General features: G+C 41.6%; 1 protein-coding gene across 3 annotated transcripts in view; it reads left to right on the top strand.

The window, feature by feature from the left end:
- Window positions 1–12,827, top strand: part of SLC26A3 (solute carrier family 26 member 3) — a 47,129-nt gene that overhangs the window by 15,611 nt on the left and 18,691 nt on the right. For all 3 annotated transcript variants that reach the window (XM_058725380.1, XM_058725379.1, XM_058725378.1), the window contains exons 2-8: window positions 2,033–2,247; window positions 2,895–3,034; window positions 4,752–4,862; window positions 5,118–5,290; window positions 6,595–6,759; window positions 9,072–9,224; window positions 9,635–9,717. In XM_058725380.1, coding sequence (XP_058581363.1) covers window positions 2,117–2,247; window positions 2,895–3,034; window positions 4,752–4,862; window positions 5,118–5,290; window positions 6,595–6,759; window positions 9,072–9,224; window positions 9,635–9,717 — 956 coding nt within the window. In that variant the 5' untranslated portion in view covers window positions 2,033–2,116. The remainder of the gene's footprint in view (window positions 1–2,032; window positions 2,248–2,894; window positions 3,035–4,751; window positions 4,863–5,117; window positions 5,291–6,594; window positions 6,760–9,071; window positions 9,225–9,634; window positions 9,718–12,827) is intronic.

Here is a 12,827-nt window from a genome sequence, read left to right as displayed (position 1 = left end):
AGATCTAAGGTGTCAAGAGTTATTGATGGGGATTAGCTGTGAAGTGTTAACGCCCCAGCTGTATTGTCGGTAATTGGCACAGAAGGACAAAAATCCGTGCCATGCATAGCAATAAGTGAGCCAATTCCATTTCTTGAACATTCTTCTGACAATGAGGAGTAGTGTGTAATTGGTGAGATTTGACACTTGGGGCCTGGGGTGGAGGGATGGGGTGGAGGGGGGGCGGATAGAGAAGAGGCCAGGAAAACAAGCAGCTCGTTTGGAGGGGAGACGTCTCAGAAAGAAGAACAGAGGAGGTCTAACAGTCACAACAAAGCTCAAAAATAACCCAAATTCTGGAGGTCAAGCCAGAAGATGAGGCAGAAGCACTCCACAGTGGTCAGAGAAGATCAATAGAGAGGACTTTAGAGGACACTAGGGAATAGGATGGGGGAGAGAAATGGGTGGTCAAAGACAAGACAGGTGGAACGGAAATTGCGGCCCCGTCTGATTCCCGGTTGTAACTTGAGCTCCGCAAACATGCTGGAAATCCCTTGAGCAGTGAGAGAGCTCCATGCCACAAGGTACGATCTAGTTTGAAATGATCCAATTAATAACTGTGATTGAGGTCAGGGAACAAAATTCTGGAGATTGTGGGTAGTGACACAGAAACAAGGTTACAGGGGAAAATGCTAATGGTAGTTGGAAAGGTTCTCACTCACCTGCACGTTGGACAATAGAGAAGCTGCACATGCTGTAGAAGACACAGCAAAGAAATCTGAAAACGGAAGCTGTGTTTTTGACCCTCCGCTAGCTCTCTTACCCGAGGAAGAGTACTTGGATTTTTGTGGTGAGGAGCATGCTATTATTTTCTCATTAGTAGGAAGAGGACAATAAGAACAAGAAGCGCCTTAAAGGAGTGTGAGGGCCAAATAGGTCAGGTGCATTAAAAAGATTTTGCAAAATTGTCTGAGATAAGAACAACAACAACAGTGAAAAATACAAACATCTTAGGCAGAAAACGCAAATAGCTAGGATATGAACTATCACTTAGCGAAAGTCTGTAGAGTGCCAGGCGCCATGCCAGATGCTCCAGATGTTGTAAAAACATTGTCATATAATCTTCAAAGTTCCCTTGAAACTTGAGTATTATTTTTAAAAAACTTCTAACGTACTTATTTTTGAGAGAGAGAGACAAGGTGGAAGCTGGGGAGGGGCAGAGAGAGAGAGGGAGACACAAAATCCAAAGCAGGCTCCTGGCTGTCATCACAGAGCCCAATGCAGGTCTCAAACCCACGAACCGTGAGATCATGACCTGAGCTGAAGTCAGACGCTTAACTGACTGAGCCACCCAGGTGCCCTGAACCTTGAGTATTATAAGCTCAATGATATAGATGAGGCTCAGAGAGGTTGACAAAGTTGGCCAAAATCTCTTAAAAAGATCTCACTGGTCAATGAAGTAAGCAAGTAATACTTGCTTTGTGCAATAGTTTCCTCAGCTACATGTCGGAAAAACTCTCCTAGAAACAATAGAAAAATAAATGGGCAATATCCTTGAATTTCCCAAAGTTCAAGCATTTCATAGGTATTACAAAAATTCAGATGTATAAAATGGAATAGCCTTGACAGGAAGGCAAGGGGCAATGAATAGACTTTAAATCTCAGCTGTCCCAGGACTCTAATGCCACAACTTTGGAAACGTTCCTAAGGAAAAAAAATTAAATTCCTTTTCTTGATAAGATCACACCTAACAAATAAAAAAAAACAACAACAAAAATGCACTCACTGATTAGTAAACTGAGTCCATTTTTATTGCTTTTTGGTGATCTTTTAAAAATAAATAATAAAAGCCCTTGTTTACTTACCCAAAGGAGCTGCGTCCAGCTCACTGGAGTAAAAAGTGATATCACTGTCGCAAAACACAATCTAGGTCCCTTAATCCTGTCTCTTTTGATCTCAAAAGGTGGTAACATTCAGTTCGGAGATCACTCATCTGTAAATTGCATCACATTATCTCCGAGTTATTTAAGAAGCAAGCCCTGTTTGGTTTCAGGCATTTGAACCTGCTGAAGGCAAGAACAGTTTGCCACACAGTTCCAAAGGTCTCCCACTTACCACGGTCGTCAGAGCAAGCAAAATGATCGAACCCATTGGGAATCAGTACATTGTAGCCAGGCCAGTGTATTCTGCGAATGCTTTTGGGGAAGAACATAAGAAGAAGCAGAGGCATCACAAGACCTTTCTGGATCATCTCAAAGTGTGTTGTAGGTAAGATACTTTTTAAGGTACTGGTATGAGGAATAAGTGAGACACCTTCTCCTTAACTTCTCCAGCTCTCCTTTCTGGCTTTAGCCCATAGCCTCCAGAGTCTTTTTATCTTTGGTGTCCAAACCTCCTACTCCCTGTCAGAGCTGGAAAGGGAATCTCTAAAATGAACATCGTCTCAGCTCTCAACCCCAACTTCCCTATCAGAGGACTAATAAATGAGGGCGGAGGAAAATTCTCCACTGAAACGTTGTAAAATCCAAGCTGAGGATGACACATAAGCTCTATTATGGCCAAAGAGAATCAGCATGTTTTGAAAGAAAGAGAGAAAGAGAGAGAGAGAGAGAGAGGGAGGGAGGGAGAAAGAAAGAAAGAAAGAAAGAAAGAAAGAAAGAAAGAAAGAAAGAAAGAAAGAAAGAAAGAGAAAGAAAGAGGGAGAAAAGGAAAGAAGGAAAGAAAGGAAAAAAATCCTTTGGTAGTGACCAGGAGGCAGTCCATATGGATAAGCAGGCGAATGTTAGTGGGAAAGGTAGTGAACGTGGTCGTTCATTCTTGAATATGGTATCACCTTTATCAATTTTCTTCTACAATTAAGTCCCAACGTTAAAATTTGATAATAATTAACTGAGTATGGTTTTCAATGTTTTCAGCTGTTCCACACAAAAGGCCAAGAGAATCGCCCTGTCTTTGTTCCCCATAGCATCTTGGTTACCAGCCTACCGGATAAAGGAATGGCTACTCAGTGACATTGTTTCCGGAATCAGCACAGGGCTGGTAGCTGTACTGCAAGGTAACTTTTTTAAATTGAGATGTGGGGCGCCTGGGTGCCTCAGTTGGTTAAGTGTCTGACTTCGGCTCAGGTCATGATCTCACAGTTTGTGAGTTCGAGCCCTGCATCAGGCTCTGTGCTGACAGCCCAGAGCCCGGAGCCTGCTTTGGATTCTATGTCTCCCTCTCTCTCTGTCCCTCCCCTGCTCGTGCTCTGTCTCTCAAAAATAAATAAAATGTAAAAAATAAAAATAAAAAAAGATTTAAAAAAAATTGAGATGTAATTTGGGTGCCTGGGTGGCTCAGTCGCTTAAGTGTCCAACTTGGCTCAGGTCATGACCTCACGGTTCGTGAGTTCAAGCCCCACATTGGGCTGTGTTGCTGACAGCTCAGAGCCTGGAGCCTGCTTCGGATTCTGTGTCTCCCTCTCTCTCTGCCCCACCCCTGCTCACACTCTGTCTCTCTCTCTCTCTCTCTCCCTCGCTCTCTCTCTCTCTCTCTCTCTCAACGGTGAATAAAAACATTTACAAAAAATAAAGTAACATTGACACGTAGTTCATATATCATAAAAGTCATCCTTTTAATGTATAAAATTCAGTGTTCTTTGTGTATATTCACAAGGTTGTGCAACCATCATCATTATGCAATTTCAGAACGTTTTTATCACCAGCACCATCCCCAAACCTTCTTGTCCATTAGTAGTCACTTTCCATCCATCCATCCATCCATCCATCTCCCTGGTAACAACTTTCTGTCTCTATTGATTTGCCTATTCTGGGCATTTCATATAAACAGAATCACAGAATTTTTTGTATCTGGCTTCTTCCACTTAACACAATGTTTTCAAGGTTCATCCAGGTGGTAGCATGTGGGGGTAATTCCCCTCTTTCCATGATGACTGCCATCCTATGGTATGGGTATACCACATTTGTTTATCCATTCATCAGTTGATGGACATTTGGGTTGTTTTCATTTTTTGGCTATTATGAATAATGTTGTTATGAACAGTTGTGTGCCAGTTTTGTGTGAACCTATGTGTCAATTCTTTTCGGTATATCCCTAGGAGAATAATTGCTGCCACATGGTAACCCACTAGCCACATACAAGGGTTCAAATTTCTCCACAGCCTTGTGGACACTAGCTAGTATCTGCCTTTCTTGTTTTAGCTATCCGAGTGAGTCTGAAATGGTATCTCATTTACTTTTGATTTTGATTTCCCTGACGGCTAATGATCTCGAACATCTTTACACGGGCTTACTGGCAATTTGTATATCCGTGGAGAAATGAATCTTCTGCACATTTTAAAATTAGGTTATTTTTTGTATTGTTGAGTTGCAAGAGCTATTTATATATTCTGGATATTAGACTCTTATCCAAGATATGGTTTGCAAATAATTTCTCCCATTCTGTGGATTGTCATTTCACTTTCTTGATGGCATACTTTGAAGCACACATTTAATTTTGACAGAGCTCAATTTTATCTGTTTTCAATTTGTTGCTCACGCTGTAGGTGTCATTTATAAGAAAACCATTGCCTCATCCAAGGTTAGGAAGACTTACGCCTATATTTTCTTCTAAGAGTATTATAGTTTGAGCTCCTACATTTACATCGTCAATCACTTTGAGCTAATTAAGTAACTTATTTTTAAGGTTCAGTCTGAAACACTTGAAGGACTTAATGAAGACTTCTATGATTCCCCTTGCATGAAGTAAAGACCCTGATGCTTGTGTATTTATAGGTTTAGCATTTGCTCTGCTGGTCACCATCCCCCCAAGCTACGGACTGTATGCAGCCTTTTTCCCAGTTATAATCTACTTTTTCTTGGGCACTTCTAAACACATATCTGTGGGTAAGTGAATTCTTCGGCTAATTAATGCTCACACTGCTTTTTCTTTGTTGACTCCATTAGCCACGCACGGGATTAATTTCCAATTGTGCATAACCCAGGACGGCAGTCACGGTTTCTTGTAAGAATTGGGACTGGGGGCTGGGGAAGGAGGCCAGAGCTACAGGGAGCAGTCTTTTTATCCGCTACATTATGGTTGAAAGATAATTGTGCCTTAGGGAGGCGTGTATTGACTACAATGCATCCTCTGCTAATTAGGTCCGTTTCCAGTTCTGAGTATGATGGTGGGAGCAGTAGTTGTGAGATTAACCCCGTCGGAGAGTACAGCTGCTCTGGAACTCTCTAATAGCTCGATGAGTAATGATTCATCAGCAGATGAGTATAAGGTGATGGTGGCTGCCACGGTTACAATCCTTTCTGGAATCATTCAGGTGAGCACGTTCTCGTGTGATCTGCCCTCCCCATTATGCTTGCCCTGCCTGGTGCACATCTTTCCGTTCTTTCTCCTTCCTGCCACCCCTCCACTCTTCCCTTTGGACTGTATCCCTCTTTCGAGAAATAAGAAGGGTCCCTCCCCCTAACCAGAAGCAGAAGAGAAGATCCACCTTGCAAAGATGAGTGAATGTGGGTCTAGAGAGAAGGAAAGGTGGGAACAGGGAGGCACCAGTGGCGAGGAGAGAAATGCTTAATGCAGTAAAATACCTGAAATTAATATAGTCACTAAATATAACTATTTGCAAGTAATAGTGACACTGGCATCTTTGGAACTTTTCTCGTTCTAATTCCTCAGGGACTGTAATCTAGCTGGAAGGGTTTGGGGTTTAGCACTTTGAACTGTCCACACCAGACTTTCGGGAAAGCTGTAGAGGATTATGGAGGGGCTAAAGCCTCATTCATGCCCCTGACACCATTGCTAGGGAATAGTGAAAATGTCATGGATTCCTCAAGATGTTGCCTACGTTTATGATTAGTGATATTATTGGCTAAGGCCATTCTTTAAAGAAAAAAAAAGTCAATTTAAACAAGGACATCAGCGGTGTGTCCAACTGACAGACAACACGGCCGGTTCTTTTAAATAAGTTTCTGCATCTAGTGCCTTTGCATGCCCACAGATCCGGCTGCATTCCAAGATGCGAATGGAAAGGCCATCCAGATATCCAAAGGAAGGAGAATCTGTCCATTCCTGTTACTGCAAAATACTGATGCTTTGGGGGAATTAACAACTGTGGCCCCTGGTTAAAACCGAGCACTTCTGAGGTTTAATACACAGTTGTGTCCTTCTTATGAAAGTAACTTGTTGGAAGGAACATGAATGGATGCTCACCCATGAATGCCATAGCAGCTAGAAAGTCACTTAAAATTCCATGGGAAAATTTATGAGCGCTGATTCTAGATAAGCTCTTGCTATGGAAGGTATGTTGGGTGAGTCTTCTAAAGGTACGGCATCTTAAAAGGTGGAGCGGGGAGGAATAAGCCTGCTACTTCTTGGGGTATACTAGACTCACACGCTATGTGAACACTATGTCATGATCTACCTTGCGGGTAGGATACGGGAAGGAAGGGGAGGGAGGCACCCTGAACCCAAGGTGTTCCAGGAGACAAGGACACCTGCTTCAAGACACAGACATACAGGCTGAACCTTTACATTTTGAATCATTTCAGCGGCTGGTGCTTTAGTTTGTTGAGCTGTGTCGGTAATCTACACTAACAAAGGCCTTTGCCCTTCTCTTCCCAGTTGCTCATGGGAGTTCTGCAGATTGGGTTCGTGGTGATCTATCTATCCGAGTCCCTAATCAGTGGCTTCACCACAGCTGCTGCCGTGCACGTTTTGGTTTCTCAGCTCAAGTTTATGCTTCAGCTGAATGTTCCTGCACACACTGATCCATTTTCAATTTTCAAAGTGAGTAGTCCTTTGGCCTAAAAAGTATCGAAGTCTGTGAAATTTACTATCATGTGTCTGGGAGAACTTTCCGGTAATGCCTTCGTCGTGGGGCTTGCCTACAACTTCCAAGAAGTCAACGGGTGGTGATACTTAGTCACATTAGGAAAAAATTAGTGGCAAAGGGGAGAACACTGAATATCAACCACGTCTACCATCCGGTCAATGTGAACAAAGGAAATTAAGTACGAGTGCTCTGAGATTTGACTCTTGAGTATTATTTAAAAGAAAAACTTGAAGTGCCTTATTAAAGGCTTTCCTATTTTGTCCCAAGATTTAAAACTTTCCTCAAAATTTTATTTTGAAAGAAATGTGCTAATTGAACGTTAACGTTTCGCTGTTTCTCAAAGGCAGGTCTTGTTCTTTTAAAATTGAGGTTCTGACTCTTTGATGCATCCCTGTTTATAAAGCAAAAGGACATTAACCAATGTGTAAATAGGGCAGTCGCTCTTTCTTCTACCTGAGGATGTACTGCAGAATGACTGTGTCCTTAGTGCTTCTGATTATTTAAAGCCCAATTTATTTTATTTTATTTTATTTTATTTTTTTAGAGAGAGAGAGAGCAGAGGAGGGGCAGAGAAATAGGAAGAGAGAGAGAATCTTAAGCAGGCTCCCAGTTCAAGGCGGAACCCCACATAGGGCTCTATCTCATGACCGTAGATCATGACCTGAGCGGAAATCAAGAGTTGGACACTTAACTGACTGTGCCACTCAGGCGCCTCTTAGCCCTTCTGATTTTATTTAAGTTCTCTCTTTTTGTCTTGCTGAGTCTAGCTAAATGCTTGCCTGTTTTATTTATCTTTTCCAAAAAATCAGCTTTTGGTTACATCGATCTTTTCTATTGTCCTTTTAGTTCTATTTCATTTATTTCCACTCTGATCTTTGTTATGACCTTGCTTTGATTAACTTTGGGCTTATTAGTTGGGCTTATTAGTTATTGGGAGTTGAGACAGAATTTGCTCCATATTGGAACCAACACTCTCTCACTCCCATCGAGAGCTATTCTAGAAGTGGAATGTTCGAGAAACAATTTGAGATCTATTTTGGGCCTGCTTGAGCTATATGGATCCCATGGATGTGGAATCCAAATGGCCTCAAAAATTAAGATTATGCAGGGGCTCTTGGGTGGCTCAGTCGGTTAAGTGGCTCTTCATTTTGGCTCAGATCATGACCTCACGGTTCATGAGTTCAAGCCCCAAGACAGGCTGACAATGAGAAGCCTGCTTGGAATTCTCTGTCTCTCCCTCTCTCTCTCTGTCCTTCCCCTGCTCATGTGCACACACACAAACTCTCTCTCTCCCTCTCAAAATAAATAAATAAAACTAAAAAAAAAAAAATTAAGATTATGCACAGTGCACAATTAGCTAGGAAATGAATTCCCAAAAGTGACACAGACAGTAAACCAAGAAATGTGAAGGGCTTTGACCTTTTAAAAAAAAAAAAAAAAAAAAAAAAAAAAAAAGGCCAGGAATTAAGGAGACACATGCTACGAAAACTTTTGGGGACCAGAGGTTATTCCCTGGATAGAGCAATGATGATGATTGTGGAATAATGGCCAATGAGACCGAAAAGCGGAGAGACCAGTTGTGAAAATGAAAATTTTGGACACCGGCCAAAGAGCTTCCCAGCAAAAATGCCAAAGCATCCCTAAGCCAGTGTGGTGCCAATACTATGCTAACCTACCTTTCTCCTACCTCCATGCTAGTAGCTACAATTACTGATTCATGGTTACCATGAGCAGAACAGAGGATTGCTATGCCATCTATGTCTGCCTTTTTGCCTCAATGTTTCTTGTAAAGCTGTTTGGAAATAATCAAATGTTGCATCCACACTGTACATTAATATAACACTTGGGGGGAAGCAAAACCAATGAACAAACAAACAAAAAGCAGGATCAGACCTATAAAGACAGAAAAGAAATTGATGGTTGCCAGAGGGGTGGGGCTGGGGGTTTGGGCGGAGTTGGTAAAGGGGAGAGGGAGATACAGTCGAGTTATAAAATGAATGTGTCACGGAAATAAAGGCACAGCATAGGGAATGCAGTCAGTGATCTTGTAATAGAGTTGCATGGTGACAGATGGGAGCTATGCCTGTGATGTGCACAGCATAACGTCTGGAGAGGCCGAATCACTGTATTGTACACCTGAAACTAACATCGTGTGTCCACTGCACTCAAATTTTTAAAAAGTTCACAAAAAAGTAAGAATAAAAAAGGTTTTTAATAAGAAAGAAAAAGTATAGCACTTGGCTGTCTTTCGCTTTTATGATTTTAGGTACTGAATTCCATATTCACACAAATAGAGAAGACTAATATTGCAGACCTTGTGACATCCTTGATTATTCTGCTGATTGTATTTGTGGTTAAAGAAATAAATCAGCGCTACAAAGCCAAACTTCCGGTGCCCATCCCAATTGAACTCATCATGGTAACTGATCATCTTCAGACTTTCTTCCAGAATTCATTAGTCTCCTGTTGTTCTGTTGAAAGCCCTTTGGCATTTGCAGATCAGGAGGTGTTAGTGGGACAGATGCCATCTCTGCATTTTCTGGGTGTAATCTTTAGTACGGCGTTCTCTTCATGCAGAATTAAATGACTTCCTTTTATGATTTTGGGTTCGTTCTCTCCATGTAAGACGTGGCCGGCTCAGAGAGCAAGGTCTCGGAGAGGGTGACAGACCCACGGGAATCAGAGCTGTGGTTCTTAACACTGGTGACACATTAGAATTGCTTCAGGACTTTTGTAAAAAGTAGCAAAGCCTGGGCTTGAGATTCTTATCTAAGCAGACTGTTAGTCATTATCTCATATTTCTAACTTGGGCAATTTGCAACTTTGCAGACTGTGATCGCAACAGGTGTGTCCTATGGCTTTGACTTCAAAAACAGGTTTGAGGTGGCTGTGGTTGGGGAGATGAAAAGAGGGTAAGTGTGTCTTTTATGATCAGTCTCCAAGCACTGATTAGAGAGTGGGCAGTAGCTATGGAGGGCCTCAAGCTGCCAGGCACTAATCCAGCTCAGAACCCTCCCTACCTCTTGGGAGGATGAGGAAGGCACGATACTCTCCTTCTAGGAAGGAGCCGCAGAGGCTCTGCAGTTCTTAATGTCAGAAAGTCTGTCCTCGTGGAAGAATGCACACGCCAGATGAGCAGGGCTTCACACGCAGGTAAAAGGAGAGCAAAGTAAAAAAATAGGAAAATCAAACCTGCTTTTCCTCCCAAAAAAGGAACCAAATGAAGCCAGATTTCCTTGTCCATAAATTACTATAACCAATATGCAGTGTTTTGTTTGAGGTTACTGGGGCCAAGTTCCAACAGTTCAAAAGAGACACAGAAGGAATACCTGTGGCACACTGCTTGAGCAATCCAGATAGGGCACACTCTGTCCTTCCTCGTGATCAAATTCAAAACAAGGCCAGAGCAACAGTTAACGCTGCAGATCAGGACGGGAGGTCCAGTTCATGCCAGGACATTGAAAATGTATTGATTGCATTGTATTTATCGGATTGAGAAGAGGGATCCAGTTTTGGGCTTTCTTCTCTCTGCCCTCTGACCATAACCTCAATGTCTTTCGATTTGCTTCCCAAGGACAAATTGTGTTCCTGTTAAAAAAAAAAAAAAAAAAAAAAGACTTCCCTCCCTCCCCATGCCTAAAGAGTTTTTGAGAATTCCAGGAATCAGCATTCATATGCTTTGTGGACTTTAAAATAACCATTTTTTTAAAAAAAAAGCAAGTATGTGTATTTTAAAGCAAAAATATTTTTATCACCAGAGAGTCATCTGTTACACTTAATGAATTTCAAACACCACTTTTAATTTAAAAGATTTTTAAGCAGGAATTAGTCTGAAACTGAAAGACCATTTCTAGGGTTTCTCTTCACTCTGCAACTTGCAAGTGGTTATACTTTATTTAAAAGTTTTAGAAGACATGAATTACGTAGACAGATGACAGCTATCTAGCTAGATGACAGATAGATAGATGACAGATAATAGATGATAGGTAGGTAGGTAGATAGATGATAGATTAAAATTAAAATAGAATAGAATAAAATTAAAATTAAATTAAAATAGAAAAATTAAAGAGGATTTTTTCATAAGGATTTGGGAAATAAAAGATAAACTTAAGAACACTTAGTTACAGTCTTAGAGGCTTTTCTTAGTGAATAAACCTTGAATGTCGGTGGACCTCTCTCCACAGTGTTTGTGGGGTGGGGGAAGGAATAACTCGCATTTAGGGAGACAGTGTAGCCTGGTAGGCAAGCTCGGCTGTTCTCGAGGCAGAGTGCCTCGGATTTACTTGAGTTATTTTTTGATCTTGGGCAAATAACTAAACTCTATGCCTCAGTGTCCTTGGCTGAAAACACAGGGCTAAAAATAGTAGCTCTCACATTGGCTTCTTGTAAGGATTAAGTGTGTTAATACATGTGACATGCCTAAGTGCCTGGCCTAGAGTAAGCGCTCACACTGCATGACTACTAACTGTTGCTAATTTAGCACTTAAATTAGGTGCTGGGCTCTTTACACTCCATTTTTTTCTGGGTGATAATTGAGTGGGCATTTAATTTTTTTAATTTTTTTTTTAAGAGAAAGAGCGCATGCGTGAGCAGAGGAGGGGGCAGAAGAAGCGATAGAGAGAGAGAGAATCTTAAGCAGACTCCATGCTCAGTGCAGAGTCCAACTCAGGGCTTGACCCCATAACCCTGGGATCAAGGGTCAAAAGCTCAACTGACTAAGCCATCCAGGACCCCGAGTGGGCATTTTAAATTTCTGATAACTGCAAAAAGAATACACCTGGAATACAATGATTATTAATTATTGCTCAGCTGCTGTTAATAAGTATGACACCCCAGAAATGATTTTGTGAAGTCACACCCACTGACTGAAAGAAAGTGATTATCGAAGCAGTAAAGGAGACACAGAGGACATACTCTGATTCCAGAGGGATCTTATAATAATAGCTAACAGGCACTTCGTACCTTACAGTGTGTAAATAGTATTCATGTTCTATTAGTATTCTAATAGTTCTAACAGTATTCATTATTTTACCTGACACCCCCCCCCAAAATTATGAAGTAAATAAAACAAGCATTATTATCTTCCCTTTACAAACGAGGAAACTGGCTCAGGCAAGGGTACGTAGCAGAGCCAGGAACTGAATCCAAGTTTTCAGACTGTAAATCTCCACCACACCACTCTGTCTAAGGTATTTAGAGGCCAGGACACAAGAATAATAGCAGGCCTCTGGTTATTTTGGTATAAAACACAAATCTTCATTGTATCATGGATTTGGGGTTTGTTTTGTAGAAAACAATATTCCAAGCTAACTTTCTGATTCATGGTAGCTGCAGAATTTGTGGTCATGGTACTTCTTCAAGATTAAAGCTGGGGCACCTGGGTGGTTCAGTCGGTTGAGCATCCAACTTCAGCTCATCTCATGGCCATGATCTCACGGCTCGTGAGTTCGAGCCCCACGTCGGTCTCTGTGCTGCGAGGTCAGAGCCTGGAGCCTGCTTCGGATTCTGTGTCTCTCTCTCTCTCTCTCTCTCTCTCTTTCTCTCTCTGCCCCTCCCCCGCTTGTACTCTGTCTCTTAAAAAATAAATGAATAAACATAAAAAAATTTCTTTTGGGGCGCCTGGGTGGCTCAGTCGGTTGAGTGTCCGACTTCAGCTCAGGTCACAATCTTGTGGTCCGTGAGTTAGAGCCCCGCATCAGGCTCTGGGCTGGTGGCCCAGAGCCTGGAGCCTGCTTCCGATTCTGTGTCTCCCTCTCTCTCTGCCCCTCCCCCATTCATGTTCTGTCTGTCTCAAAAATAAATAAATGTTAAAAAAAAAAATTAAAAAAAAATTTCTTTAAAGATTAAGGTTGAAAGTATATTAGCACAGATACTCACAAAATATGAACAGCAAGTAGGAAATTGTCCAATGGATCCAATAAACCTACTTTCATTAAGATTTAGGTCAGAAACAGATGTTGACAGGAGTTGAGCATGTCAGTAAATTGGCGTTGACTTGGAGATACTTGTACCTTTTATAATA

The sequence above is a fragment of the Neofelis nebulosa genome, chromosome 4, assembly GCF_028018385.1.
Source record: "Neofelis nebulosa isolate mNeoNeb1 chromosome 4, mNeoNeb1.pri, whole genome shotgun sequence".
NCBI classification, from domain to species: domain Eukaryota; kingdom Metazoa; phylum Chordata; class Mammalia; order Carnivora; family Felidae; genus Neofelis; species Neofelis nebulosa.
Note: the sequence above shows the minus strand (reverse complement) of the source record. Positions and strands in the feature narration are given on the sequence as shown.